This window comes from Hesperophylax consimilis, chromosome 11, assembly GCF_061612785.1.
Source record: "Hesperophylax consimilis isolate HC1 chromosome 11, BYU_Hcon_1.0, whole genome shotgun sequence".
Taxonomy (NCBI): Eukaryota; Metazoa; Arthropoda; class Insecta; order Trichoptera; family Limnephilidae; genus Hesperophylax; species Hesperophylax consimilis.
The window spans coordinates 24,406,256-24,433,620 of NC_142846.1; the positions used below are offsets into that span (position 1 = coordinate 24,406,256).

The following is a 27,365-nucleotide window of genomic DNA, read 5'->3' on the forward strand; positions in this document are numbered from 1 at the left end:
TTTTTTAAACCATGCTGTTTACAATTTATAATATGATGTTGTTCTCGGAAGGACCAGATCTTCTTTAAAAAAAATTCTGATATTTTTGATATAATTGTTAACAGGGATATTGTGCAGTGATTTTTGGATCGTTTGGGCAGTCTGCTTTATATATTGGTGTTGTAATTGTACTTGTTTGGAAATATTCGTCTTGTAAGACGTATATTTATTTTGAGTTAGGGGGAAAATTAGGTACTTTTTTCGTTGTTTTTAGTACGTTTACGTCTACGTTTTCAAAACCGGGAGCAGAAGCCATTCATTGGTACTTTTTTCAACGACAGATGCCGTTATTTTGTTGAATTTATTGTACTGGTGTTGGATTAAGTGGAGGATATTTTTACTATTGATGGATACTGATATTTTTTAGACGTTTGCCAGATTTTATTTAATATTTACAAGTTGTTTAAAATATTACAGCATTTTTTGGTGTCATTAAGGATATTGTAAGTGTCTTCCTTCCGTGATTTCGGATATACAACTGCGTTTTTGTTTTATTCATTATTTCATCTATCGTAGTCCATGTTTTTGGCCTGATTACTTTTTTTTAATCTTATCAAATTTAATAATATAATTATTAAGTTCTGCAACTAATTTCTTTATTTTTGTTATTGTTACAGCTGTTTCAGCTGTGACTGTTTAAAAATGGCCTTGAAAGCCGAAACGGCTGTAACAGAAACAATAACCAAAAAATACTTGGAGAACATAAAAATAATATTATTAAATTTGATTTTAAATAATTAAAAAAAAAATGTAGTTCTACGATATAACACAAAAATAATAAATAAATATTAAAACAACTAATTGCTATTGATACCCCTATCGGGATGCTGAAGGAAGTGTGGGGGGTATGTATGAGGTATTTCAAACGCACTCTGTATAAATGACAAAGTATAAAGTAATAATTTCCCACACGTCGGAATTTAAAATAGACTTCTGGGGTCAGAGACAAGAATTTTACTCATAATATGACTATGATGTATTGTATTATTAGTCTACCAAAAAAAAATTGAGAAAATGCGGTACTTACAGTCCACACAAAATCTTTTTGTATTTGTGTTAGAAGAGTGTGATTAGCAAACATAATGATTAATTTACATAAATGTAAAAATATTAATAATAAACACATTTATAATTTGTTTAAATAAACTACAGCAAAATCTAAAAACTGCGTTCGCACTTAAAAAGCTGATAGTGTTAGTATAGTTATAGTGCCTGTACAGTTTTAATTGTTGTAGACGAAAGTGAAGCCCTCTGTTATTTTAAAAAAAGAATCGTTTAAGTTTTCAAATAGCATCCCGACGAGAAATGTTAAAAAATAAAAGTTACAAAACTTGGAAATTCTCAGTTTCAAAAAAACTTTACAAATATCCCGACCCATTTTCCCATTTCAGACCTATTTTCCGAGCAAAAAAAAATCCGAGGGTAATAAATTTCTCATAGTATTAAAACGATTTACTTTATTTTTTTACCGTTTAAATTTTTCGCGACACTTTTTTTGAGCTAAAATGTCCCGGTAGATTTTTTTAGCAAAATAAAAATTTCCCTGAAATAGTGGAGCTCTCAAACCGTTTTGATTAAAAATTATACGAGAGTTATACCAATATGGAATCATTTACAGGTTAGGGGGCAGAAACTAAATTTTTATGTCAAATTACACAATTTTGGCGGCATACTTGAATTTTTTAAACTCTGATTGGCAGTAGATTTCTTAGCTAATGGAAGTTTTGTTACTTAGTAGAAATTAGTTTTCTTTCGTCCAGTTTATTTCAAATGAACGATGTTACGCTACAAACATTTGTTACGTTAGCATTAACAATTGGTTTTAACTACATAAATTTTATTTTAAAATAATCTCAATAATCTAATAATTGCTGTGAAAGTGGCAAAACTTTACTCGATGGAGGGGATAACCTTAATGAATTCGGCGAAGCCCGTCAAAAAGCCGCCTGCTGCGCCCAGCAGTTATAAAACCCTTGTATGTTAACAAATAATTTATGAAGGTCTTGAGAAAATGTTTTCATCTTTAAAAATGCCGGGCGCCATAGAGCTTTACCATAGAAAATAAATTTATCGCACAATAGTAATATTCAATGACCATAGACAAACGAAACGTCAATGTTGTTATGACTTGCTTTTGACATTTACCGCTTCCTTGTGCGAAGTTACAAGAACTCGCCGGTGCCGGCTTCGTTTCAAACATTCCTTTTTAATTGTTTTTATTCTAAGAACGGTACATCGCTATTGGAATTTATCGAATTACCGAGTTTTTCTTATAGATATAGATAAACTATTATTGCAGACAATGGCTAATCCTTCTAATCCACTTGCGGGAACCGCTCATCTCTTGGACGAGCTAGACAGTGCGTTATAAAATGATTGATTTCATCTATTCCTTTTAATTTAACACTATCTGAATTTACCGATTTTACTGTTATCTTTCATTATCATTTTCCAGAAAAACTCATGGTTTTGCTGAGAGATGGGAGAACACTAATCGGCTACCTGCGGAGCGTTGATCAATTTGCAAATCTTGTTTTGCACAAGAGCATAGAGAGAATACACGTCGGAAAACAGTATGGAGACATCCCGAGGGGGATATTTATTATAAGAGGAGAAAACGTTGTTTTACTCGGCGAAATAGTAAGTCAAGCATGTTCTTTTTATTGTTGAGGGAAAGACAACCATTCCCAGGTTACGAATCACCTTACAATATTTGAAATACTAGTACTACCATAATTGTAGGTAAAATGCTGACTATGCACTCATTGAGAACTTGGCTACTTGAATTATAATAAGTAATTGGAATTGAATTTGCGACTTCCAACCACTTAGCTACTTACTGGCCTAAATCTCTGATATTTATCAAATCTTTAGGAGCTGTGTGCTGATATATCGGCATGAGTGCGACCTCTCGAGTGCGGCATGCCGATATAAAGAAAACATCTCGCAAACTTGGTCACATGGGGAACACAATTTGTCCCTGTCACCTACTAACCAACATTCGAAATATTGGCCATAACTTTTTTCTATGGATTATTGACACGTCTTGTGAAACTATGAAAAAACAATTAACCCACCTAAAGGGTTAAATTTATTTTTCATTTACCAGTTTATTTTACAGTGGCATTATTTACTTTGCAGGATAAAGAAAAAGAGGAAAACTCACCATTGACTGAAGTATCAGTTGACGAAATACTCGACGCACAGCGCAGGGAACAGGAGAGCCGAATCGGCCAACAGAAAGTATTGTCCAAAGCCCTGAAGGACAGAGGACTCAACATTCTTGCCGAACTCGGCCACGATGACATGTTCTAAGAACATCTGACATTCTCATTATATCCACTCGAGTGATGGAGATTTCCGGGTGTTTAATTTTCGATTTATTTAATATCATACCTCCAACCGCTTAATGCGGTTTAAATCCTTTATCCCATATTATTAGGTTTTATAATATATTTTTTTTAAATTGTTAAATTTATAATTCATTTTAATTAGTAAATATCACCTGCCTAAAAATTTGGGTAGCCATCGCTCGAGTGGACAACATATTTTCATGTATTCAATTTATTTAATATTATTAAACATTTATAAATGTAAACCTTTATTACTCATTATAATGCATTAATGCAGTGGTTCTTGACCTTTTTGGAGGTACCGAACCCCACCAGTTACATATGCGCATTCACCGAACCCCTCCTAATTTGAAAAATAAAATTAGATTTTTACAAATTCAAAACATGGTATATATTTATATATAGGTGTACAAAATTAAAAAAACAAAGATCAAAACATTACATTTTAATGGTAAAATCAAAACATGAAACATATTAATTATTATTTACTTTAAATCGGTGTGAATTCTGCTGTTGCCTTTCAATTCAGGAATGCGAAAGGCAACAGCAGAATTCACCAATTCAGAAATGCGCGGCTTTACCTTGGCAAGTACCACTCTCATGTCATTTTCACAACAAAGTCTATTCCTCTTCTTCGTTTTTATATCCAGCATCTTCGAAAAGGATTGCTCGCAAAGATATGTTGTAACAAACGGTATAAAAATCTGCAGAGCTTTCTTGGCAATAACAGGGTATGTTTCCATTTGTTGACAACAAAACGTTGAGAGCGATGTTGTTCTGAAGAGTTGCTGTTGAACCTGGCTCTGCTGAATTTCAATGATTTCATCAAATATAAGTCGGGGGTCTTGACCTCCACCGAACCCCCGAGACTGACTCACCGGACCCCTGGGGTTCGATCGAACCCAGGTTAAGAACCACTGCATTAATGTGTAGGTATTTTGTATTCTCATCAAAATCTGAATTTCTAGGGCCTTACCAATAACGTGTTTTAAATTTTATTAGTAAGGGGGCTAGGATTCACATAAACATTTCACTTATCATTGTAATAAATTAAGGTAAATTACCAGGAAATAAAAATGCTTCTAACAAAGAAAAAGTTCCTGCTTATTTTCTACATGACCAATGGATTCTTGTTTAATTTTCTTAGATAGATGTGCATATTTTGTAGAAATTTCTTCTTATAATTAATGTTAGTTGCTAAGCACTTATGGTAGGGTCTTCCCTTGAAGGTTGGTCACGGAATCGGATCAATCATGATGTAGATGTAGATACTCTGAGTATCGCCCCGGTGAAAGGCCGCTATTCAGAATCGAAAGTTGCTTGAAATGGTCAACCGAGTTTATCTCTTGCGTGCTAACGTATCCTTAAGAATATTGAAAAAAAAAATCATTTCAAATTCATATTTAATTCTCTGAATATAAGTAGCTATTCTGGGGAAACTACTTATGGTAGATTATATACTATTTTTATACACATCTGGTAAGAGACGGTAAAATTTACAAAAAACATTGTTAGCAAAAAAAAAGTAAGTTATTACGAAAATAGAATTAAAATGCCCCAAATGGGGGTGCTGTAAGTAATAATAAAATTTCACATAGCACTCTTTTTAGGGTGAATTGCCTAATACAAAAAAAAAAAAAATAACATTTCATCAATAAAAAAGGGAAATTTGTTACAATTGTTTTTTTATCTTCAAGAATAAAATACAGTCAAACTTAGTTATAACGAGCATGAGGGGACCGACTAAATTTGCTCATAATAGCCATTGCTCGTTATATGTAAAATAGGTTTTTTTAAAGTCGTTAGGTTTTTCAAAATATATTCCCAAATGTAGTGTATTTTCAAAATATGAGTAAGTATTATGTACTTATTAGAAAAATACACTTTTTTTAACCAGATTTCGATTTCCTCAAAACAATCGACGCATTATAACTATAATCACCTGGTTCAAGGCTTCCAAGAAAAATATCACTAAATTGCTATACATATTATTATCACTAGCTTGTGTGAATGGAACCGCTTGTAAAAACTCACTTGCCATAAATAAAGCTTGCCGGATTGTTATGGTTTTCGGCTGTAAAATTTTACTTGTTACAAACCAGTGATGCACAACTCGCGGCCCAATTCTTGCTGCCCGCATGTCAATTTCATACGGCCCACTTGGCAATAGGGAAAAATAAAAATCTTTGGGGTAATTCTTGAAAACCCTGGCTGAGAACATTTTTTTAAAGAGTTTTGGTTAATTTATTCTGCATGTTTCGAACAAAGAGAATCTCGAATGTCTAAGGAAATTCACAAGGATCTGGGTTGAGAGATGGCCCGAGCTTAGAATCGATGATATAAATTAACTTCATTCTTGCTTCAGGTGCCAGGTGTGATTGCTCCCGGCATTCACGGTCATCCTTTCATTAACACTTTTACTCTTATTGACCGGATTTCATTCACTATATTTTGTTATTTTTATGTATTGTAACTGGTTAATTATTAACGAATACCTTTTTTTCTTGTACCATCTTTTGAAGCCACATAATATCAAAAATTTTCCTCTTTCGAAATTTTCTTATTTTTCATTTACCCTGTGTTTTTTACCTCTTATTTTTCATTTACCCTGTGTTTTTTACCTAATATGTAGCCCAAACTACACTCGTCACTTTTCTTTTTCTCCTATATTGCACTTTAGATAAATATCAATTCAGTTTTGCTGTGTTTGGACTTACTTTATCACAAGGAGCTGGAACTGAACTCATCTTATTATTTTGTATTGTTCTTCACTCCATCAAGGGGGTGGACTAGACCCAGTCCCGGCATCAACTAAGGAGATGACTCCCGAAGCGGCTGCTGCATAACCTACCTGCGTCTCCCCCGTCGCCGTGTACGGGCCTGAGGATTGACTACAGGGGACCGGAGACCTTCTGCCCTGCCTCTGGTTGGAACGACGCTCACTTTTATTCCTAAGGTCTTCGGGTTCTTTCCCCCTCAATCTGAGGGCCTATTCGGGAAGCTGGCTAAGGGGGCGGACGCCGAGTCTTACTTGCGGCTGGTCCAATTGCTCCACTCATTCTCGGCAGGACTGCCAGACGACAACTTAGCTGCTTTGGTCAAGTCACAATTTCATCTTAATATTTCTCTTATAATTCTTGTAACTTATTTCTATTTGTCTCAACACATTTCTGGCGGATATTTTTTGCTCTGGTGCTACGCAGTCTCTGGGCGAAAATAAAATGGCTGATGTTTCAAATCACTGTCTTCAAAAATATTTTAATAATAATTTCTACATAGTAACTCAGCATAAAACCAAAGCTATAAAAGTACTAAAAAAATATATATTTTCAAAAAATAAAATAAATTTACAAATTAAATTTCTAATTTCTTGCATTTACGTTGTTAGAGATTTGTTCTCAGAATCCTTAATCTTCAAAAGACCAACAACTTTCTTACCATTATACAGGTAGGCAGAGGATAGAATGCCGCATAAAATTTTTGCAGACATTATTTGCCTCTTCCATTTCCATGCATCTTCTCACATATTCTATCAGGATAACTTCAAGTACATATTGATTACTTTTAAATTAGGGTACACAATTGTTTAACTTAACTGAATAGTAATAGCAAAAACATTCATAAATTATAACAATTTATTGGACAGTTGATTTTTACTTGACAACTGAAATAATAAGAGAAGTATATATTATGCACCCTTTTTATGCCTTATGGTAATAAAGTGATACACACAACTCTAAAAATTATTAAAACATAATATATATATTTGGACATTTATGACTGATAACATTTTTTTTTATGAAACATACTTCTAAAAATAATGGTTCAAATATAATTTTTATAGCTAATGCCAGTCGCAAATCTGATTATGTTTTAAATCTAAAATAAAATATTTTGTTTTAAAGGTTATCGCACTCATTTGACAGCCTCCATGGTCGAGAGGTAAGGCTCTAGACTAGCAATTCGAAGGTCGTGGGTTCAAATCCCTGCATGCGCCAATAAATTTTATTTGATGAATTTGTGTTACTAAACAAGTTATTCATTTAAAATATATTGTAGCATAAATTGCGGCACGTCTCAGATTGGAAGATACTTTCAGTATCGTCCTAGTGTAAGACCACCATTCAGAATTGAAACATTGTTTGAATTGGCTATATCCAAGTTTGGCGACCAGATCTGAATAGCCAGGTACTCCCTCACTTTCCTCTTCCCGCCCCCACTACCTAGACTCGCAACATACCCCAATTGGGGACACCATACTCTCACTGGCTCTAGACAGTTGTGCGGTATTCAATTAAATTTTTAAAAAAAACATCTCGAGCTGAGGAAATTCTGATCTGGTGCCGGGGTGATATGTCTACGAAAACCTTAATTAAAAATTTTTATCAAATCAATTTATTGTGAGGTAATAAAAAAACATCCTCATTCCAACATCTGTTTTGTATTATGTATCTGTAAAAGCAAGAGCAACATTGAATAAAATTAACATTATAATACTTTGCAATAAAATACTTCTTTGGGGAACTAATTCAAAATACATAGGATGTAAACTTAATGAAAATAAAATCAGACTGTTAAATTGAAAACTAAAATAATAAATAGAGACAACGATTATGTATTAAAGTCTAATATTTTGTTTCAATGGTAAAATTAATTTATACATAATATAATCATTAAATGGATAAAAAAATGTTAATACAATTTTTTTTTGTGTTTGCTAAAATTAGAATTGGTTAATTATTATGTATTAAATATTATATATACAATTGATAACCCTTTTCTCCAACCTCCATCCAATCTAAAACGAAAATCATTTATAAATATTTCTAGAACACATAAATCATCTCACAATGAATAATATTATTTCAATGCATTTCTTAAATAACCACATAAAATGCATTGGTATGCCACTATGCACATACATATTACTAGATATTTTTTTTTATATACCTACATGACAAATGTCCATTAAAAATAAGCATACTAACTGGAAAAATTAATACTGTATTGAAAACACAAACAGTGGAATCATTTCAAATGAAACATAAAATTGGCCCAGTTGTTTTGCAGAAATTCACCATTTTGTATTTTTGAGAAATGCCGATTCTGAGGACGGGTTGTTTCAGAGAATTTGAACAATTCTTCAAATTTCAAAGTTAATTTTCGAGTTCTGTGAATTGTGAAAGTTCTTTTCGTGTTCTATGAAAATTCTTATCAAGTTCTGTTATTATTTCGGTTCTGTCCAGTAACTGGCCTATAATGATATAATAACAGAACTTGAACAGGACTTTCACGGAACCTAAAAATGAATGTTGAAATTTGATGAATTTTTAAAATTCTAGAAACTACCCATCCTAAGTACATTTCAAGAGGACACCTATTGCGTTTTTAAGCTTGTCAGCTTATTACAATGTGAAAGAAAGCTGAAACGCACCTGGAATCCGCGTTGGGGTTAACAGGGACCTTTCAAATGTAAAAACAACAAAATGGCGCTGAATGGCCATTTGATGACTGTGTCACATGTGAATTTCTGCAAAACAACTGGGCCTTAATGTAACAGCTGTAAAGCCTGCCTTACAGTTTAAAAGTTGAAGAGACATAAATAAACTCCTGCAAAACTGTAGATTTCTCTATACTGCTGCGGTAAGTGAAAACAGTGTCTCCAAATTATGTAAACTGCTTACTGTGGTTTAATGCCAACGAATCCACCTAGATTTCACCGTTTATCTCATATTTTTATTAGTCCAATAAAATTGGCACATTATGGCAAGTGATTGATCAAGATGTTTTGCAAACTTGCCTAGTATGCCAAAATTTCAAAACTCCATATTAATAAAACAGCTTGAATTTATTTTCAGAGATTTGTCTCCCATATTGGTCCATATCTGCTATAATCCCAGAAATCTGGATTTCCATTCAATTCTTCATTTAAAATTGTACTTTTATCTATTTCTTTCGACTTCTTATCAATACTATCATTGGTAATATTTCCCTTTTTTATCTCAGTCGCATCTTGATCCAGACTTTGTGCCGTCCGTTTGTTTGCCGGGCTGACATTTTCTTTATCTGTAGGCTCAGAAACTAAACCTACATTACTTACGAAACCATCGTATCTTTGTAAAATTTTAAATTTCTTCTTTGAGAAATCTTGATTACTGCTCGATATTTTTGATTTATTTAACGAGGCGCCCTCAACGTTAATAGGAAAACTGTCATTTTTTCTTATTAAGGCTTCCTTGTCTGAACAATTGAAGTCAGAATCGACAGTCAGATTTGGAGGAACATTACCATCCATGCAGTAAAGCAACGAGTCTGTCATTTTGCCTTCAGATAAGTTTTCGCAATAGTCTTCTGGACCACTTGTGAAAGATAAATCCACCGGGGATCCTGTAAGCACCGATCTACACTGAAGATACTGGCGGAAGGGTGTGATGGACTCGCCCTGGGATAAATTTTTTTTATTGTTGATTTATTATGGTGGGAAAGAAATTTTCAGTTGGTCTCACGACATAGGAGATTACCAGATGTTGGACAACTGATTTTAAAACAAGTGTTTAGATTTATTAGGGTAGAGAAAAAAAAAAAGGAACATGCACTGTATCGGCAGAGACCTCCGTGATGGTGGTTGATAATAGTAAGCCGAGCTAAAATGCTGGTGGGCCAACACGCCACTGGACTGGGGGTAGTCAAGTTTCATCCTTTGAACGAAGAATTAGACATTCTACTGGAGAAGTAACAATTTATTGGTTTTGAAACGATTTAAAATTAATGTGACAGGTTCTAGGGCCATAATTGATGTGTTCCTTTAGTGCATTTCTGTCTTTTGAAAACAAAAAGCATTCAGAATTCAAAAGAACATAAATTAGAAATCGCATATGGTGATTTGGGGGGTTGGTTTGGGGAGAGGGAGTCTGGATTTGAAAGCGCGGGGAGACGGTCGGGACAGTCAGCGTTGAAGGTCGGAAGAAGCAAGTCGATAGTCGTGGTTAAGGAGCGCGGGCGAATAGACAGTCAGCGTTGAAGATCGGAAGGAGGAAGTCGATAGTCGTGATTAAGGAGCGCGGGCGGATAGACAGTTAGCGTTGAAGAACGGAAGAAGGAAGTCGATAGTCGGTGGTTAGGAAAAGCGGTTCAAGATAGTCAGTTTAAAAGCGTGGGGAGGCGGAAAATAAAGTCAAGGGGGTCAGAGTTTCAAGGTCTGGGAGACGGTCAGGAATAATCAGGATCGGTCAGCGTTTTAAGATAGTCGAGTTAGTAAAAACTAAGAAGCGCGTCAACAAGAATTAATCGTCGGGACGCGAACACGGCTAAAATCATTTAGTGTAGAAGGTGCGGTTTTCTAACAGCATGAGTTTTTCTGCATGTGACTGTGTTTGTTTTTTATAATTATTTGGATTGTTGACACTAAGATGTATCGGTAAGTCTATTATAATCTAATTATTAACACTTATTTCCTTAATGTAAACCAAATAATCCAATTGTATTTTGAAGTAAGGGTATTCAACTTGAGCACTATAGGTCCGGACCTGTTAGCAAGGGAGGCCATAAATCACCTAATGCGTTGAAGTGACCGGGTCTTGGCGATTACAAAAGGACTAAGAGCGGTTACCCTGAAGCCGCTTAAGATCATTCAACAATAGACATTGTTTATGAGCTAGACAATTTTGTTTTCTGCAATTTAAGATGATTTAATAATTCTCCAGTAAAAATATTTAACGATTAGGTTATACGGAATTCATAAAATATATTTAATTAAATATAACTTATTCAAACATCACTCTTTTCATTCATTTTGAATCGGGACAACGCAGCGGGTTACAGCTAGCCGCCGGGAGAATTCATCTGTCTGGCATTCCTATTCTATGAAGTGAGATTTTCATTTTTCATAAGTTTGACGGGGACGGAGTGTACGAATTTTCCGTAGGCTGTCCTATCTTACCAAAGCGACAAAAGCGAAGGGAACGAAATTTGTAATTTGGCTTGCCTAATAGGGACTCCTGTGTTAGCAAAGTCGATAACCCTGGATACCGATATAACGTCTATTTTAGTATGGCAGCGCCGGCTTTTTCCCCTGCTATTGGTGTGGTTGAGTTATTCCCGTAAAAGCACCGGTTTCTGTCGAAGGTGTTGGCGGACCAGCCTTAGATAGTCACCCGGAATAGACCTCTGTTTCGAGTATTTTCAGCTGGTGAGAGGACGCTTCCACTGAGTTCAGATCGAAGGGAACGAAAATTGCTAATGGGCTTTCCTACTTGAGTTAGCTGGTAGACGAAGGAACAAAGCGGATAAGGGCTATGCTATTCTTGGCTGGCGTGTGAGGAGGATTTTCTCGCTGACAGAACGAAGGGATCGTGACGAATATGAAGTTGTTTCGGCGCTTTCTGACGTCCTTCCTGTCAAATTCAATAAGTATTTACCCCACTATAGGAGGAGAAGTCATCCAGAATTAGGTTGGAAATTGACTCCGACTGAAACCGTTTGAGCTGACGGAGATCGGATGATTTCAGATTCACGACCTGATGATTCCAGTATCCCTGATCCTTAGCGCCGGAAGTCGAGGATATCAATTTCTACCATTCTTTGATATTTGAAGCGAACGGAGGGTAACAAACGATAGAGCGAATGACCATGACTTTGAAGTGGGGTAAAATCTCCCGTCTAGGAAACATTCGTTATGTCGGATGGACGCCCCGTTCAAATTAAATATTGACATGACTATTTTGAGTGTGGACGAAAGACTTGAAGTATGTTCTGTATTGTACATATGATGAATATGTGTCATTACCTCTACTGGAACGGGAAGCTGTATAGACTGGAGCCAGGAGCTATTTGGAGTAGCGTGACTGCAGAGGCGAAGTCGAACAAACTGAAGCTGAATTCATCATTATCTTTACGAGCGTAAACCAGAGGGGTGTTCACGGGACTCCCGAACTCCTGACGTTGCTGATGCAAACCACTTCAGTATATGTTTATGTTTGAGGTTAGTAGAGTGGACTCCTAATTTTCGGCATGCTGGCGAAGCTCAACTCATCATCGATTTGGGGGAGGTTGACGCGACCTAAACCTCGCGCTACCCACGTGACCCAAATGGTTCCTGACACCAGGCTATCATGCCACCGGACCAGAGCAGCTCCTTGTACCTAACGGTATAAGATGAATCTTCATCATTCATCATCAACATCAACATCAACAGCTACCACCAAGGACCCACATTCCACCTTCATCACCCTCCGGCAGGAGGCAAAACATGTCATTATCTCATCTGTCGCTGAGCGATATTCAATTCATTTCTGGAGGTGTTGGGATTGGACCATCAACTTGGCTGCTCTCGAGCTGGTCACGTTGATGGGTGGGATTTGGACGGAGACCAATCGAAAGCAACACATGTTTTGTCTCTAGCTATTCCCGAAAATACCTACTCATAGAAATAACTCACAAAACTAACAATCCATAGTCAAATCATTAACTTAGAATCTTGTGCATCTTGAATTGAATTGTCTATAGTGAATTTTATGTACTTAATTTGTAATTAATTGTCTCATTATATTAGCACATTATCAACTGCAGCAACTGGAAACGTTTGGGCGAGCAAACAAGGTAGGAAAAGGTAGTTAAAATCAGGGTAGCCGGTCATTGTCTTATTTTCGAACCATACAGAATGTAACACGCCTCATCTAAAAAGAACCAAAGTTACCACAACCAATTAAAAGGATCCTTCAATGAATTAATCCCTGTCGAAACAAAAAATTGACACAACGTGACATATTAATTCGTTAAGATTGAAGGGTTGATAAACCGCGAGAAGAGCCAAATCAAACGAGCAAAATTGTTAATCCGTTAACGAGAAAAAGGGGGGACGGGAAAACATTACAGTGATGCCGTTGGACCAGGAGGTGAGGTTTTAAAATGTTTTACATTCTGTTTGGTTCAAGACAATGAAAAAAATATATAAAAAGCCAGGGCTAATAGTTCAGTGTTTTAAATACAAAACTGCGGAAGGTAGTGAATTTCTACAGTAATAGTTGAGCTATACGTGAATTTATCAGTAGGGTAAAAATCAGTTTATTTAAATTCCAAATAAAAATATACGAACGAAATTTTATGATGTTATCCAACCTCCGATAGGACACAGTGAGTAAAGGTATTACATTGTGGAGGGAGAAAATAGTCCCTTCAGTAGTAGACCTAACACCAGCGCATTAGTTTATTTGCTTTAAATGCTAAATATCCGTAATAAAAATATCCGTGAATTTATCAGTCGGGAATAAATTAGATTATTTAAATTTTAAATAAAATTGTAAAACAAAATTTTGTATTGTCATCCAACCTCCGATAAGACATAGTTATTAAAGGTATTACATTGTGGAGGGAGAAAATAGTTCCTTCAGTAGTAGACCTAAACCAGCGCATTAGTTTATTTGCTTTAAATGCAAATTATCCGAAATAAAAATATCTGTGAATTATAAGCAGAGAATAAATTAGTTTATTTAAATTTTAAATAAAATTGTATCCGTAATAAAAATATCCGTGAATTTATCAGTAGGGAATAAATTAGATTATTTAAATTTTAAATAAAATTTTAAAACAAAATTTTGTATTGTCATCCAACCTCCGATAAGACATAGTTATTAAAGGTATTACATTGTGGAGGGAGAAAATAGTTTCTTCAAGTAGTAGACACAAACCCAGTTCATTCTAGAGGCTGATGTCCAACCTCCGATAAGGACTGAATTAACAGATAAAACTTTTTTTTTATGTTTCCTTATTCATTGAAATTATTTATTAAATGCATTTAGGATTTTTTCGACCACCATGCTAGGCACATACCCGTGTTACTTTGGGGGTAGAAAATCAGGGACAACAAAAAAAAAAAAATCACTTACGATAACAGTTTTTTGAAGTTCAACTTTGAAATGAGACGGAAGGGAGAGTGCAATTTAAACAAAACATTTTAAAGTCAATAATAGAAGTACGGTGAGAAAGTTAAGACGGTTCTAAAATCTAAACAAAGATGTATTGTACTACTAGACCGGAGCCTCTTCCCGGGGGGGACAAAACCAAATAATAGCTTATTACGTCACTTATTATGAACTTGACCATTTATAAGTGGGTCGACGGAACAGATTTATATTATCTTGAAATGTTAGAAAAAATTCAGTGAACAATAAAAGTGTGCACTGGTAGAGTATTTATGTTTCGTTACCTAACGGGTATTCTTCCATGAAAAGAAGGCCGTGTCCTTGTGCAGTGAATATCTACAATAAATTGATTCAATTTTGATATAACCTAACTTGCTAATTGAATAAAATGATGATGAGGACATTACGGCGTGAATCAGTGATAAAGTTTTGTAAATAAAACAATTAAATTCCTCTCAAATTAAACAAAATACATGTACTACAATAATAAACGGGGGGATCAACATAATTAATAAAAATAATAATCTAACTCATCTTAAGCACAGTTCAAATGTAAAATCGATCGGGGCCTTCAATTCAAAACGGTTGAATAATAATAGGATTCCTGAAACGTAATAGAAACACGAGTGTTAAGATTCTAATAAAAGTCGCGTACTATGAATAAAGAGTTCGTGAAAAAAAAATATGTATACATATAAACATATTTATACCTAGGGTTTCCCTGATACTTTTTCAGACTCCCCACCAATTCAACATTAATTACCTCGGTAGTGTCATCAACATTACTAAACCTTTCCCTGTCCCGATTTTCGACCAACGATTAAACTTCATAATTGGAGAATTAGATAGTTTCGCTGTAATAATATCACACAAATATTAGCAAGCCGAAATGGGTTCTTTTCCTGCGCTATCATGAGGACGGGGGCTCCAACATAAACTGGGCAGTTTAGCGCGGCGTACTGAAAGCTTCACCCTTTCGCGGTTTTATGCAATGAAAAGGGGAATGACAGACAGGGTGAGAAGACATGAGTGACTCTGGGATGAAAAGAGCGTAATTCGCTGTTGAAGGCGTCTAGCTGAAGGTAACCTGCGAGGTTCCTGCAAGGTTATGTGGAAGAGATGTTCACGCGATATTCCGTAGGAATAAACCCGTTGAAGTTCTATCAAATACTCCAATGGCGTCGACCTGGAACCTGATGTAAGCCAACGCAATCTTGGCTTAATTACAACAGATTCTAAGAGGTGAAGTGTAGGTCTGACAGCACGTGGAAGGAGGGCTTCATCAGACGAAACTTACATGACACATTTTAGCGTAAGCATCGTGATATGGGATGCAATTACTTTCCCCATTTAGAGACAGTAAAGTAGGTTCACAGAAGTGAATACGCTGGAACAGTATCTGGAAGTGTTGGGAAGTCTCAATTCGTTTTCCTTCAGGCGTGGTGGGTTCTGGTAGGTCACGGTACCTTTAAGAAGTGGGTCGCCAGCTATTAGAGTATAGCCTAAGACACGCTGAGGTCAATGTTTGAGTTCTGATCACCATTCACCGTTATTGTTTGGCTAATGTAAGACAGCGTAGTTTGAAAGAGATTTCATTTGTATAGTTTACCCCTTTTTCCTTCCCCTCCCCCTCCACACTTCTTTTTCCTATAATACGACATAGTTGTTCAACAAAACTCTTATCAAAATATTAGTAGCTACTACAATATTAGGTTCCTTGAGTTAGCTTTTCACGAAAACGGCGCTATATAAATTATTCAATAATAATAATTATTATTATCAGGCGTCCTGTAAGGAGGAATAGGAAATAAGGCACACGGTTTTACGAGAAATAATTTATCAATTAAATTGGTAAAGAGATTATCCACTCTAATTAGACGGAACTGAATTACCGCAAAACATATAGGTACACTAATAGATTGTTCATATAGAAGGAGTCCTATTCACATGAATTAAAACATCAAAACAAATTACCCAACGCTTAAAAATGCAAATAATTAATGCGAAATAACTCTCAAGATCTCGGTTACTGTATGCTCAGTCATAAAACAATTAACAACGGCGCTAACACAAAAAAGGTAGCGAGGGCCCCATAACGGACCTACCAGAGGTTTAACTGATAGCGTGCGGCCAAGGAAAAAAAAAAAAATAAGAACGTCAAGTGAGACAGGGGCGGATTGGGAAATCTTTCGTAGAAAAAAAATATATATAAAAAAATAAAATAAAAAGTAAAAGGGATTAGGAATTTTAACAATTTTAGCAACAAGAACAGGGCAGTGGGGAGCAAGTGAAACCTAGGAAGGTTTGGAAAAAAAAAAAGTATTATTGGCGAGTTCAAACGTGTTCTGCTGCTAAGTTGATGGAACAATAATAGCTGACAATAGCTTATCTCCGTATCTACTCCCACTATTATTTTTCCAGAAGGGAGCTGTGATGGACTCGCCCTGGGATAAATTTTTTTTATTGTTGATTTATTATGGTGGGAAAGAAATTTTCAGTTGGTCTCACGACATAGGAGATTACCAGATGTTGGACAACTGATTTTAAAACAAGTGTTTAGATTTATTAGGGTAGAGAAAAAAAAAAAGGAACATGCACTGTATCGGCAGAGACCTCCGTGATGGTGGTTGATAATAGTAAGCCGAGCTAAAATGCTGGTGGGCCAACACGCCACTGGACTGGGGGTAGTCAAGTTTCATCCTTTGAACGAAGAATTAGACATTCTACTGGAGAAGTAACAATTTATTGGTTTTGAAACGATTTAAAATTAATGTGACAGGTTCTAGGGCCATAATTGATGTGTTCCTTTAGTGCATTTCTGTCTTTTGAAAACAAAAAGCATTCAGAATTCAAAAGAACATAAATTAGAAATCGCATATGGTGATTTGGGGGGTTGGTTTGGGGAGAGGGAGTCTGGATTTGAAAGCGCGGGGAGACGGTCGGGACAGTCAGCGTTGAAGGTCGGAAGAAGCAAGTCGATAGTCGTGGTTAAGGAGCGCGGGCGAATAGACAGTCAGCGTTGAAGATCGGAAGGAGGAAGTCGATAGTCGTGATTAAGGAGCGCGGGCGGATAGACAGTTAGCGTTGAAGAACGGAAGAAGGAAGTCGATAGTCGGTGGTTAGGAAAAGCGGTTCAAGATAGTCAGTTTAAAAGCGTGGGGAGGCGGAAAATAAAGTCAAGGGGGTCAGAGTTTCAAGGTCTGGGAGACGGTCAGGAATAATCAGGATCGGTCAGCGTTTTAAGATAGTCGAGTTAGTAAAAACTAAGAAGCGCGTCAACAAGAATTAATCGTCGGGACGCGAACACGGCTAAAATCATTTAGTGTAGAAGGTGCGGTTTTCTAACAGCATGAGTTTTTCTGCATGTGACTGTGTTTGTTTTTTATAATTATTTGGATTGTTGACACTAAGATGTATCGGTAAGTCTATTATAATCTAATTATTAACACTTATTTCCTTAATGTAAACCAAATAATCCAATTGTATTTTGAAGTAAGGGTATTCAACTTGAGCACTATAGGTCCGGACCTGTTAGCAAGGGAGGCCATAAATCACCTAATGCGTTGAAGTGACCGGGTCTTGGCGATTACAAAAGGACTAAGAGCGGTTACCCTGAAGCCGCTTAAGATCATTCAACAATAGACATTGTTTATGAGCTAGACAATTTTGTTTTCTGCAATTTAAGATGATTTAATAATTCTCCAGTAAAAATATTTAACGATTAGGTTATACGGAATTCATAAAATATATTTAATTAAATATAACTTATTCAAACATCACTCTTTTCATTCATTTTGAATCGGGACAACGCAGCGGGTTACAGCTAGCCGCCGGGAGAATTCATCTGTCTGGCATTCCTATTCTATGAAGTGAGATTTTCATTTTTCATAAGTTTGACGGGGACGGAGTGTACGAATTTTCCGTAGGCTGTCCTATCTTACCAAAGCGACAAAAGCGAAGGGAACGAAATTTGTAATTTGGCTTGCCTAATAGGGACTCCTGTGTTAGCAAAGTCGATAACCCTGGATACCGATATAACGTCTATTTTAGTATGGCAGCGCCGGCTTTTTCCCCTGCTATTGGTGTGGTTGAGTTATTCCCGTAAAAGCACCGGTTTCTGTCGAAGGTGTTGGCGGACCAGCCTTAGATAGTCACCCGGAATAGACCTCTGTTTCGAGTATTTTCAGCTGGTGAGAGGACGCTTCCACTGAGTTCAGATCGAAGGGAACGAAAATTGCTAATGGGCTTTCCTACTTGAGTTAGCTGGTAGACGAAGGAACAAAGCGGATAAGGGCTATGCTATTCTTGGCTGGCGTGTGAGGAGGATTTTCTCGCTGACAGAACGAAGGGATCGTGACGAATATGAAGTTGTTTCGGCGCTTTCTGACGTCCTTCCTGTCAAATTCAATAAGTATTTACCCCACTATAGGAGGAGAAGTCATCCAGAATTAGGTTGGAAATTGACTCCGACTGAAACCGTTTGAGCTGACGGAGATCGGATGATTTCAGATTCACGACCTGATGATTCCAGTATCCCTGATCCTTAGCGCCGGAAGTCGAGGATATCAATTTCTACCATTCTTTGATATTTGAAGCGAACGGAGGGTAACAAACGATAGAGCGAATGACCATGACTTTGAAGTGGGGTAAAATCTCCCGTCTAGGAAACATTCGTTATGTCGGATGGACGCCCCGTTCAAATTAAATATTGACATGACTATTTTGAGTGTGGACGAAAGACTTGAAGTATGTTCTGTATTGTACATATGATGAATATGTGTCATTACCTCTACTGGAACGGGAAGCTGTATAGACTGGAGCCAGGAGCTATTTGGAGTAGCGTGACTGCAGAGGCGAAGTCGAACAAACTGAAGCTGAATTCATCATTATCTTTACGAGCGTAAACCAGAGGGGTGTTCACGGGACTCCCGAACTCCTGACGTTGCTGATGCAAACCACTTCAGTATATGTTTATGTTTGAGGTTAGTAGAGTGGACTCCTAATTTTCGGCATGCTGGCGAAGCTCAACTCATCATCGATTTGGGGGAGGTTGACGCGACCTAAACCTCGCGCTACCCACGTGACCCAAATGGTTCCTGACACCAGGCTATCATGCCACCGGACCAGAGCAGCTCCTTGTACCTAACGGTATAAGATGAATCTTCATCATTCATCATCAACATCAACATCAACAGCTACCACCAAGGACCCACATTCCACCTTCATCACCCTCCGGCAGGAGGCAAAACATGTCATTATCTCATCTGTCGCTGAGCGATATTCAATTCATTTCTGGAGGTGTTGGGATTGGACCATCAACTTGGCTGCTCTCGAGCTGGTCACGTTGATGGGTGGGATTTGGACGGAGACCAATCGAAAGCAACACATGTTTTGTCTCTAGCTATTCCCGAAAATACCTACTCATAGAAATAACTCACAAAACTAACAATCCATAGTCAAATCATTAACTTAGAATCTTGTGCATCTTGAATTGAATTGTCTATAGTGAATTTTATGTACTTAATTTGTAATTAATTGTCTCATTATATTAGCACATTATCAACTGCAGCAACTGGAAACGTTTGGGCGAGCAAACAAGGTAGGAAAAGGTAGTTAAAATCAGGGTAGCCGGTCATTGTCTTATTTTCGAACCATACAGAATGTAACACGCCTCATCTAAAAAGAACCAAAGTTACCACAACCAATTAAAAGGATCCTTCAATGAATTAATCCCTGTCGAAACAAAAAATTGACACAACGTGACATATTAATTCGTTAAGATTGAAGGGTTGATAAACCGCGAGAAGAGCCAAATCAAACGAGCAAAATTGTTAATCCGTTAACGAGAAAAAGGGGGGACGGGAAAACATTACAAGGGATCGGTTAAAGAAATGTTATTTTGGTTCGTTAAACTAAGATTAGGGCTGCACTGACTATCAGATTCTTCATATAATTTTTCTTCTATTAACCTTGTATTGCATTGGCTTACTATATTATACATTTGACAACCTGGATTTTTTGAGTCGATCAATTTGTGATAATTCCTTTCTTGCAATATCTTCTTCCTTCGTTCAGACAACGCCGAGCCGGAGAGACTCGTAATGTTATCATTTGAACTTGAGGACTTGTCTTTGGAAGTGTTATTGTCTCTGGTTTCATCCATCTTTTTATATTTAATGTAGCAGGAAGAGGAGGGGCAACTTTCGTCCGTGGAAACAAAGTCACTGTCGTTCTTCATGGAAGAGGCGGAGGAATCGTATACAGAGTTGCTGGACTCGCTGCTAATGGACTGGTTAGAGATGTGGCATGGGATGATGGTGGGCGGGTCGCAGTTGATGATGACGGGCTTGCGGGAGCGGGGCGTCATTATGGACTCCTGAGAACAAATCACATACAATAAAATAATAGAACAACGGGTTTTTCAAATGCAATTAAATGACAATTCCAACAGTTGAGATGAAAAATAATTTATAAAAATCATTAGCGAACATCACGATAGAATTTTTAGTATGTTAAATTGATTAAATTATGTATTTGATGATGAAAATTGTTATTTCACACACACATAGACATTATGATTAAGCATGCAACATGAATAAGCCAGAATGAATATTAGCCACAGGGTAGGAAAATGTAATAAAAGTTAAGGTTTATCAGACCTGCATAGCCTTGCACATCTTCTGCGTAGACTTGGTGATGGGGGACATGGAGCCCCGCCTCATGATGTGACCGCTGGGGAACATTGGGGTGGAGCATCCTTCATAGATCCTCTCTGAGTTCATCATCAGACTACTGACAGCCGGAGTGCTCGTTAAATAATTTGGTTTAGCAATGAACAAATTATTAACTCTCGGTGTGCAGAGCTGACTGTCCATAACAAATTCAGTTTCTTTTGAAATATTGGAACTGTCTTTTAAAGATTGATCATTTGGAGAAATGGTACTGGCTCGGGATGCGGTACGTTTATTTCTCATGTATTTAACAGAATCCTTCCGACATAAACGAGGAGTATTGACATCGGATCTAGGTGGAGTAACATCTTCATTACTTTCTTCTACCGGCTTGTAATCCATGCTAGAAGAGTCAGCCTCGGAGGAAGAATCCGAAGAACACTTAACGCAAGACTTGAAATTGATTGAATGATCACTTGAAATATTTTTTTCACCGGCTGAATATCGCTTCTGTAGTTTCAGTATGTCGTGTTTCTTGTCTTTTCTAGCCGATACATGTGAAGGAAGTAAAACCTTGGGACAAAATAATTTGGTGCCTCTGTGTTTGATAAACTTTGGAGTGACCTCGTGGTTCGATGGTAGGAAACTGAGGTTGGGTTCTGAGGTGTATTTTGGGGTCAGTCTTTCTACTCTCTCCAGATTGGTTCCTTCGTCGCAAGAGAAACTAGCTTCGTCTAAATTATCGACAATGCAATCTGATGCAACATCATTGCTTTCGACTTTATCATCGCCTAGATCAGTTTGATGTTCGTCAGTTGGTTCAGCCTTTTCTAAAGTATTCTTTTCCTCTGTTTGGGAAGTTATTTTCTCATTATCGCTCAGCAATGAGGTGGTGGATTCCTCGGATTTCAGGGGTTTGGGAGAGTCGTATAGGCCAAGCTTTAAGGCGTTTGCCTTGAAAGTATTCTTGAAGATAGAAGGACTCTGTAAAGTAGAGGAGAAAGCATGCTCAGGAATAAGGCAAGGATTTTACAGACAGCAAGCAAACAAAGAAATATTTACAAACACTGAAGTGAGGATGAAATGAAAATTTGTCATTAAAGCTTCTTTTAAATGATTGCATTAGATTATATTTTGTTAAGCCTTTTATTATTTAAGATATGTTTAAAAAAAAATCAAGACAAGAAAAAGTATATGCATCAGGATGGACGCAAAACAGATCTTTTAAATCCCTGAAAATATATTTCCCATATACCAATTCGTAGAAACGTTAACGTAACAATATTGTTCTGTTAATATATAAACTTTGTGCTATTTTTTATTTTTATTAATTTGTAAAATTATTAACCTCAACACAAGCTTGTCCTAGTGGGGTTAAAAATTCTAACGTAAAAAATGATACAATATAGAGAACAATAAATAAATAAAAGATAACAAATTTTTCGTAGCAGTTTCACCTTCTCAACTGATATTTAAAATTGATTTCGTATATGGATAGCCAATTAAGACAATATTTTGGTCTTATAAAATGGTTTTTCAGGACAGACAAACATTACATATTTGGTTGAATAGCCAAAAAACATAAAAAAACAAGTTGCAACAAAAGCGTTGATTATCTAAAATATGAAGTAAAAATCCTTGCTTTGACCGATATCTGATAATTTCAGAACTACCAAATTCTTCAGGTCTATGGCAACCTTTTCAGTAAAAAAAAATAATCAAAGGTATTAATTTAAAATGTTAGATTTTAGTGATTTGATAAGTTGACAGTATGCACAAGTAGTACCGTATGTTAAAACACAAATTGAAATGCGAGGAATAATTAATTGTACCTCAATCATGGGATGATAGCCAAAACGCTGTTCGTTGAGATTGACTGGCTTTTTGCCAGACCTGTTCATGAGGCTCTTATTGAAGATGTGCTTCTTGAGGGATTCTCCCAAAGATTTGTGTTTCTGCGCCCTCTGCAACTGTAATGGCGTTCCTGAAACATTAAGGCAGCAATAATTAGAGTCATATCTGATGAAGTTTTATCAGTTCAGTGTTAACGCAGAGATAAGGTTAATATCTGGTGTGCACTCAATTCATCTGAACAATACTGTACCATTTCCATTCTCCCTATTGAACTGCTTGATTAGCCTGCGCTTATTGTGCGACTCCGGCAGTGCTTGTATGTAGGCATACAGCTGCGCCAGAGCGGCATCAGTTGTGGCACCACCCGCCGTGTCGTTTCCCGTCACGCCGCTCATCTGGCGGTCCACAAACGTGAACACGGTACTGGCGGCCGTGCGTTCCGATACGCTCTCATTGAGATCTTCACCCTGGAGGAAAAAAAAGGAAACAATGATAAGAGTAATGAGTGAATATTATATTTTACATGTCAACAGGCCTAAGTAGTGAAAACAAGTCAAAACACGCTTAACTCCAGTGTTGCACGGTATTATATTCAGGATGGGAGGGATTAATTCAATTTTACAGGAATGCTCTCCCCATCGGCAGATAGAGATAAAACACTACTATGTTGATTAGGAAGATAAACTTCGGAAATATAGAAGTAATTTCTCTCAATAATTGAATTTTCAAAGCATTCACAAAAGAATCTGAAGAAATGCAGCAACGTAAACATCTCTTCGTAGATTTACACTTCATTAAACCTAGCAAACAAACTTTACAATTTGGGAGGCGGGATTTGGTACCGCCGCCCCGGGAACCATTTATTGCATAACCAAACCTCTGCCACAGGTCACCACAAGTGGTTCACTACATTTGGTGACTTAGCAGGGGTGACCGGGTTCATTGGGTGAGGTGTATTTAGGATGCAACTGCCCAACAGCTGCGTAGCATGCCGGATCGGGGGAGGCTGGTTTGGGGAGACCCTTTGACCTCTCCAAATGGTCTCTCTTGACCACACATCGCCTTGCACCATAGCGGGATAGATCATTCGTCCATCACTCCTGGACACACTGATCCTAAGATTCCTACCCGCCCCTCATATATTTTTCCTCCCCAGAACATCTTCTTCTTTTAAAAAAGACCCTCCCAACAACAAATCAAAAGATGACATAGCCCCTAGGAAAGTTATTTTCCTCAGGGCCTCTTGTGTGAAGTTATGTAAAAAAAAAAAAAATTTACCACATCAATCATAGGCTGTGTGCCATCTGATTCTTTTTTCATCATAACTTACTTGTTTTTCAAAATTTTGTTTTTCTAAATTGTACTACCGTCTTACTAGATAATGTGTTAATATATTTATAAAAATATTTTATCATCTACCATTATGTAGTTTCCCCAGAATAGCTAGATGTATTTGTGAAATGATTAAGGATACACTGGCGTTTAAGAGGTTAAACATCATACACATAAAACAGAGGAGAGGTAAATAAAATCATATAAATTTCTCACAATGTAGCCTAAACACAGTTTGAGCCTTAAACTATAATTAGTTTAAAGCTCATAGTTGTCACAATTTGGGGGTTTAGGATCACAGGGGCCTATACACAAAAACATAGTTTAGAGATAAACGCAAATAAAGATTGGAATGCTCGTATACCCAACTGTATCTCTTAAACGGCTGTATGTACGTGATAGAGCTTTGCGTCACTAATACATATGATTGTGGCATTACCGAAACCAAGCTTCACTCAAAACACCAGTTTTTAGTTAGGCCCCTGTGATCCCAAACCTCCCTATAACAAAAACCAAAATACTTCAAGAAATCACATTATGAAATTTGATTTACTAATTTTAAAAATTTATATACAGGGGGTAAAGTGCACTAATTTTGGGGGGTGGATTCTACATGATTTTAGAAGTAGAAAACATATGTTTTTTTGTAAATTCCAACGTTCTAAGGTAGTTTTTAGATAAAAAAAAAAAGTTGAATTGTTAGTACGGGAAATTAAATATTCTTCTGTGGAAAAATATTTTAGTATAGGAAAAAATTTGGAATTTTGAAAAAAGTTAATTACCTTTTTTACTTTTACCATCATGTATAATCACCTCCCGAAGTTAGTGCACTTTACCCCCGGACACCCTGTATAGGAAAAGAGGAATTATAAAAAAAGTGTTAAGTTGATTCTTACAGTAGGAGAAAGCAGCCTCCGGTGTTGTTTCTTGGCCAGATAGGCCGCAATGTCGGTGGCCAGCTGCGGAGGGGTGGTGAACAGGACCGGGGCTTTCTTTATCATGAAACTCAGCACTTGGGAGAGACTCTGAGAGTCGGCATGCAGGGCCTCTGGAGACAACTAAAATAAGAACATACAAAATTATTAATACTTTAAACAAATTATACTTTTAAAACTCAAGTTTTTTCAAGAGTCTTGAACAATGAATTTTAAAAATAAAGTTGTTTCCGCTTGATTGGGACACATCGGGCCCAACATTTTTTCCCAAATAAGCGGCTGTCCCAAGTAAGTGAAGTTTAAAGGTACGATTCCGTGCCACGCGGCAGTCGGCAGACGGCAGCAGCAGACGTCGACTGCAGCACCGCCGACGGCAGACGGCACTACTTAATGCTGTCGCGTAGGTTCCAAAATCGACGGCAGTGACGACACTGCAGTTGCGTCCGCTGCATTACTGCCGACGGTTGTGTCTTCCATATATAGTTATGAATAATAAAATGTGTTATTGCAAGAAGAAGACGATGACGATGATTTATTATTGTATTACTACTCAAGTAGAAAGCCTATACTGCCAATGTACTTACATAGACTGGAAGAAGGCGCTTATGAAACTTTGATAAAAAGACACCTAGAAGAGAGTGAAGGCATTTTCAGAAGTTATTGCCGTTTAAATAAAAACAGTTTAATTTTGTAATCTCTTTAATTTATAATGATCTTGCTCCAAAAACAAGGCGAAACACAATATCGCCAGAAGAAAAATTGTTCTTGACACTAAGGTACGCAAATTAAAATTAATTTGTAACGAATTACACAGAAGAAATGACGAGCTGTTTCACAGCATTTGAACAATTCATCAAATTTTAAAGTTAATTTTCTAGTTCCGCAAAGGTTCTTTTCAAGCTCTGTTATTATAATCAATATTTTGCCAAATATGATTTAAGATTTTCACGGCCAAAAGTATATTTGTTTTTGGGGTATTATGCCGTGTTGCGCTAACTCCTTCTTTAGCCAACGTTTCGGACAGCATTGCAGTGTCCATCATCAGGGCAGATGTCTTATTTGAGGTTGTGTTAAAATGTGAGCTTAAGTATGAGGTTGTGATACCGTGTTGCCAGCTCCAACCCTCTGAGCTAACATTAACGTATCATTTTTATTTTTTTTTATTTAAAGTGGTTTTCTTCGTTTAGCTCTGGTGTATCCGTCAATTACCGGATACCAAGAACTATTAAGCTTAGCTCCATCGTCTCTATTGATGTTTACGGGATTTTTATGAATTTCAATGGCCTCCGTAATCAGCCGTGCTCTATAAGTTTTCGGTCTCCCCAGGATTTCAGGAACAAATCCAAAGTAATGCCCGGTGTCAATCAAATGCTCGGCAATTGCCGATTTGTCAGGGTGGCCGAGTTTACAAGCTCTGAAGTGTTCCGAAATTCTTTTGGAGATAGTCCGCTCTGTCTGGCCTACATAGACCTTGTCACATCCGGAACAGCTGAGTTTATACACTCCATCTGTTTCCAGAGGAAACTTAGTCTTGAAAGCTTCTAGCATCAGGAAAGAGGATTGGTCTAAGCTTTTTGTAAAAGCCTCTAGAACTCCTGCCCTGTATGGTCTCCCAAAAATACATAAAAAGGAAATCCCAATGAGACCGATTGTCAGCGCTATTGGCGCTCCTACATACAAACTTTCCCAATACCTCTCAAGATTACTGCAGATGCAAACTGGTAAAACTGAATCGTGGATTAAGGATTCAACAGATCTGATAAGTAAGCTCAAGAAAGTTAAGACTGAGGAAGGAGATATTCTAGTCAGCTTTGACGTCGTGTCACTTTTCACAAATGTGCCTCTAGAAGACTCCATGACAATGCTCAGGGAGATATATGAGGAAGACATTTGCAAACTTTTTGAACACTGCCTCAAAACGGGATACTTTGCATTTCAGGGTGAACTATTTGAGCAATTGGAGGGAGTTGCGATGGGCAGTCCGTTATCGCCAGTACTAGCCAACTTTTTTATGGAGAAGTTTGAAGAAGTGGCACTCGACACAGCTTCGGCTGTCCCTAAAGTATGGTGGCGCTACGTCGACGATGTCTTCGCCATTTGGCCTCATGGAACGGAGAAACTAAACGAATTCCTGGACCATCTTAATTCTCTCCACAGCAAAATTAAATTCACAATGGAACTGGAAAACGAAGATAAAATCCTGCCCTTTCTAGATGTGGAGGTGATGCGGAAACACGATGGTAGCCTAGGGCATACTGTATA

General features: G+C 37.1%; 2 protein-coding genes across 2 annotated transcripts in view; one reads left to right on the forward strand and one right to left on the reverse strand.

Annotated features, from left to right (window-relative positions):
* The first annotated feature begins 2,183 nt into the window (after positions 1–2,183).
* Positions 2,184–3,828, forward strand: LSm1 (U6 snRNA-associated Sm-like protein LSm1). The gene is made up of 3 exons (XM_089637101.1): positions 2,184–2,399; positions 2,495–2,679; positions 3,181–3,828. The coding sequence occupies exons 1-3, from the start codon at positions 2,342–2,344 to the stop codon at positions 3,352–3,354; spliced, it is 417 nt and encodes a 138-aa protein (XP_089493227.1). The 5' UTR covers positions 2,184–2,341; the 3' UTR covers positions 3,355–3,828.
* A 3,467-nt stretch (positions 3,829–7,295) lies between these two features.
* Positions 7,296–27,365, reverse strand: part of RhoGAP54D (Rho GTPase activating protein at 54D) — a 34,645-nt gene continuing 14,575 nt past the window's right edge. The window contains exons 5-11 of the mRNA XM_089637572.1: positions 25,065–25,226; positions 23,087–23,303; positions 22,815–22,966; positions 20,971–21,966; positions 20,185–20,687; positions 15,609–15,777; positions 7,296–9,834 (exon numbers count right to left, since the gene is read on the reverse strand). Of these exons, the coding sequence (XP_089493698.1) occupies positions 9,247–9,834; positions 15,609–15,777; positions 20,185–20,687; positions 20,971–21,966; positions 22,815–22,966; positions 23,087–23,303; positions 25,065–25,226 (2,787 nt within the window). The 3' untranslated portion in view covers positions 7,296–9,246. The remainder of the gene's footprint in view (positions 9,835–15,608; positions 15,778–20,184; positions 20,688–20,970; positions 21,967–22,814; positions 22,967–23,086; positions 23,304–25,064; positions 25,227–27,365) is intronic.

Coding starts and splice junctions, on each gene's coding strand:
- LSm1 (XM_089637101.1), top strand. CDS start 2,342: ATGGCTAATCCTTCTAATCCACTTGCGGGAACCGCTCATCTCTTGGAC. Junction 2,400..2,494: donor TCTCTTGGACGAGCTAGACA/GTGCGTTATAAA, acceptor ATCATTTTCCAG/AAAAACTCATGGTTTTGCTG. Junction 2,680..3,180: donor TTGTTTTACTCGGCGAAATA/GTAAGTCAAGCA, acceptor TTTACTTTGCAG/GATAAAGAAAAAGAGGAAAA.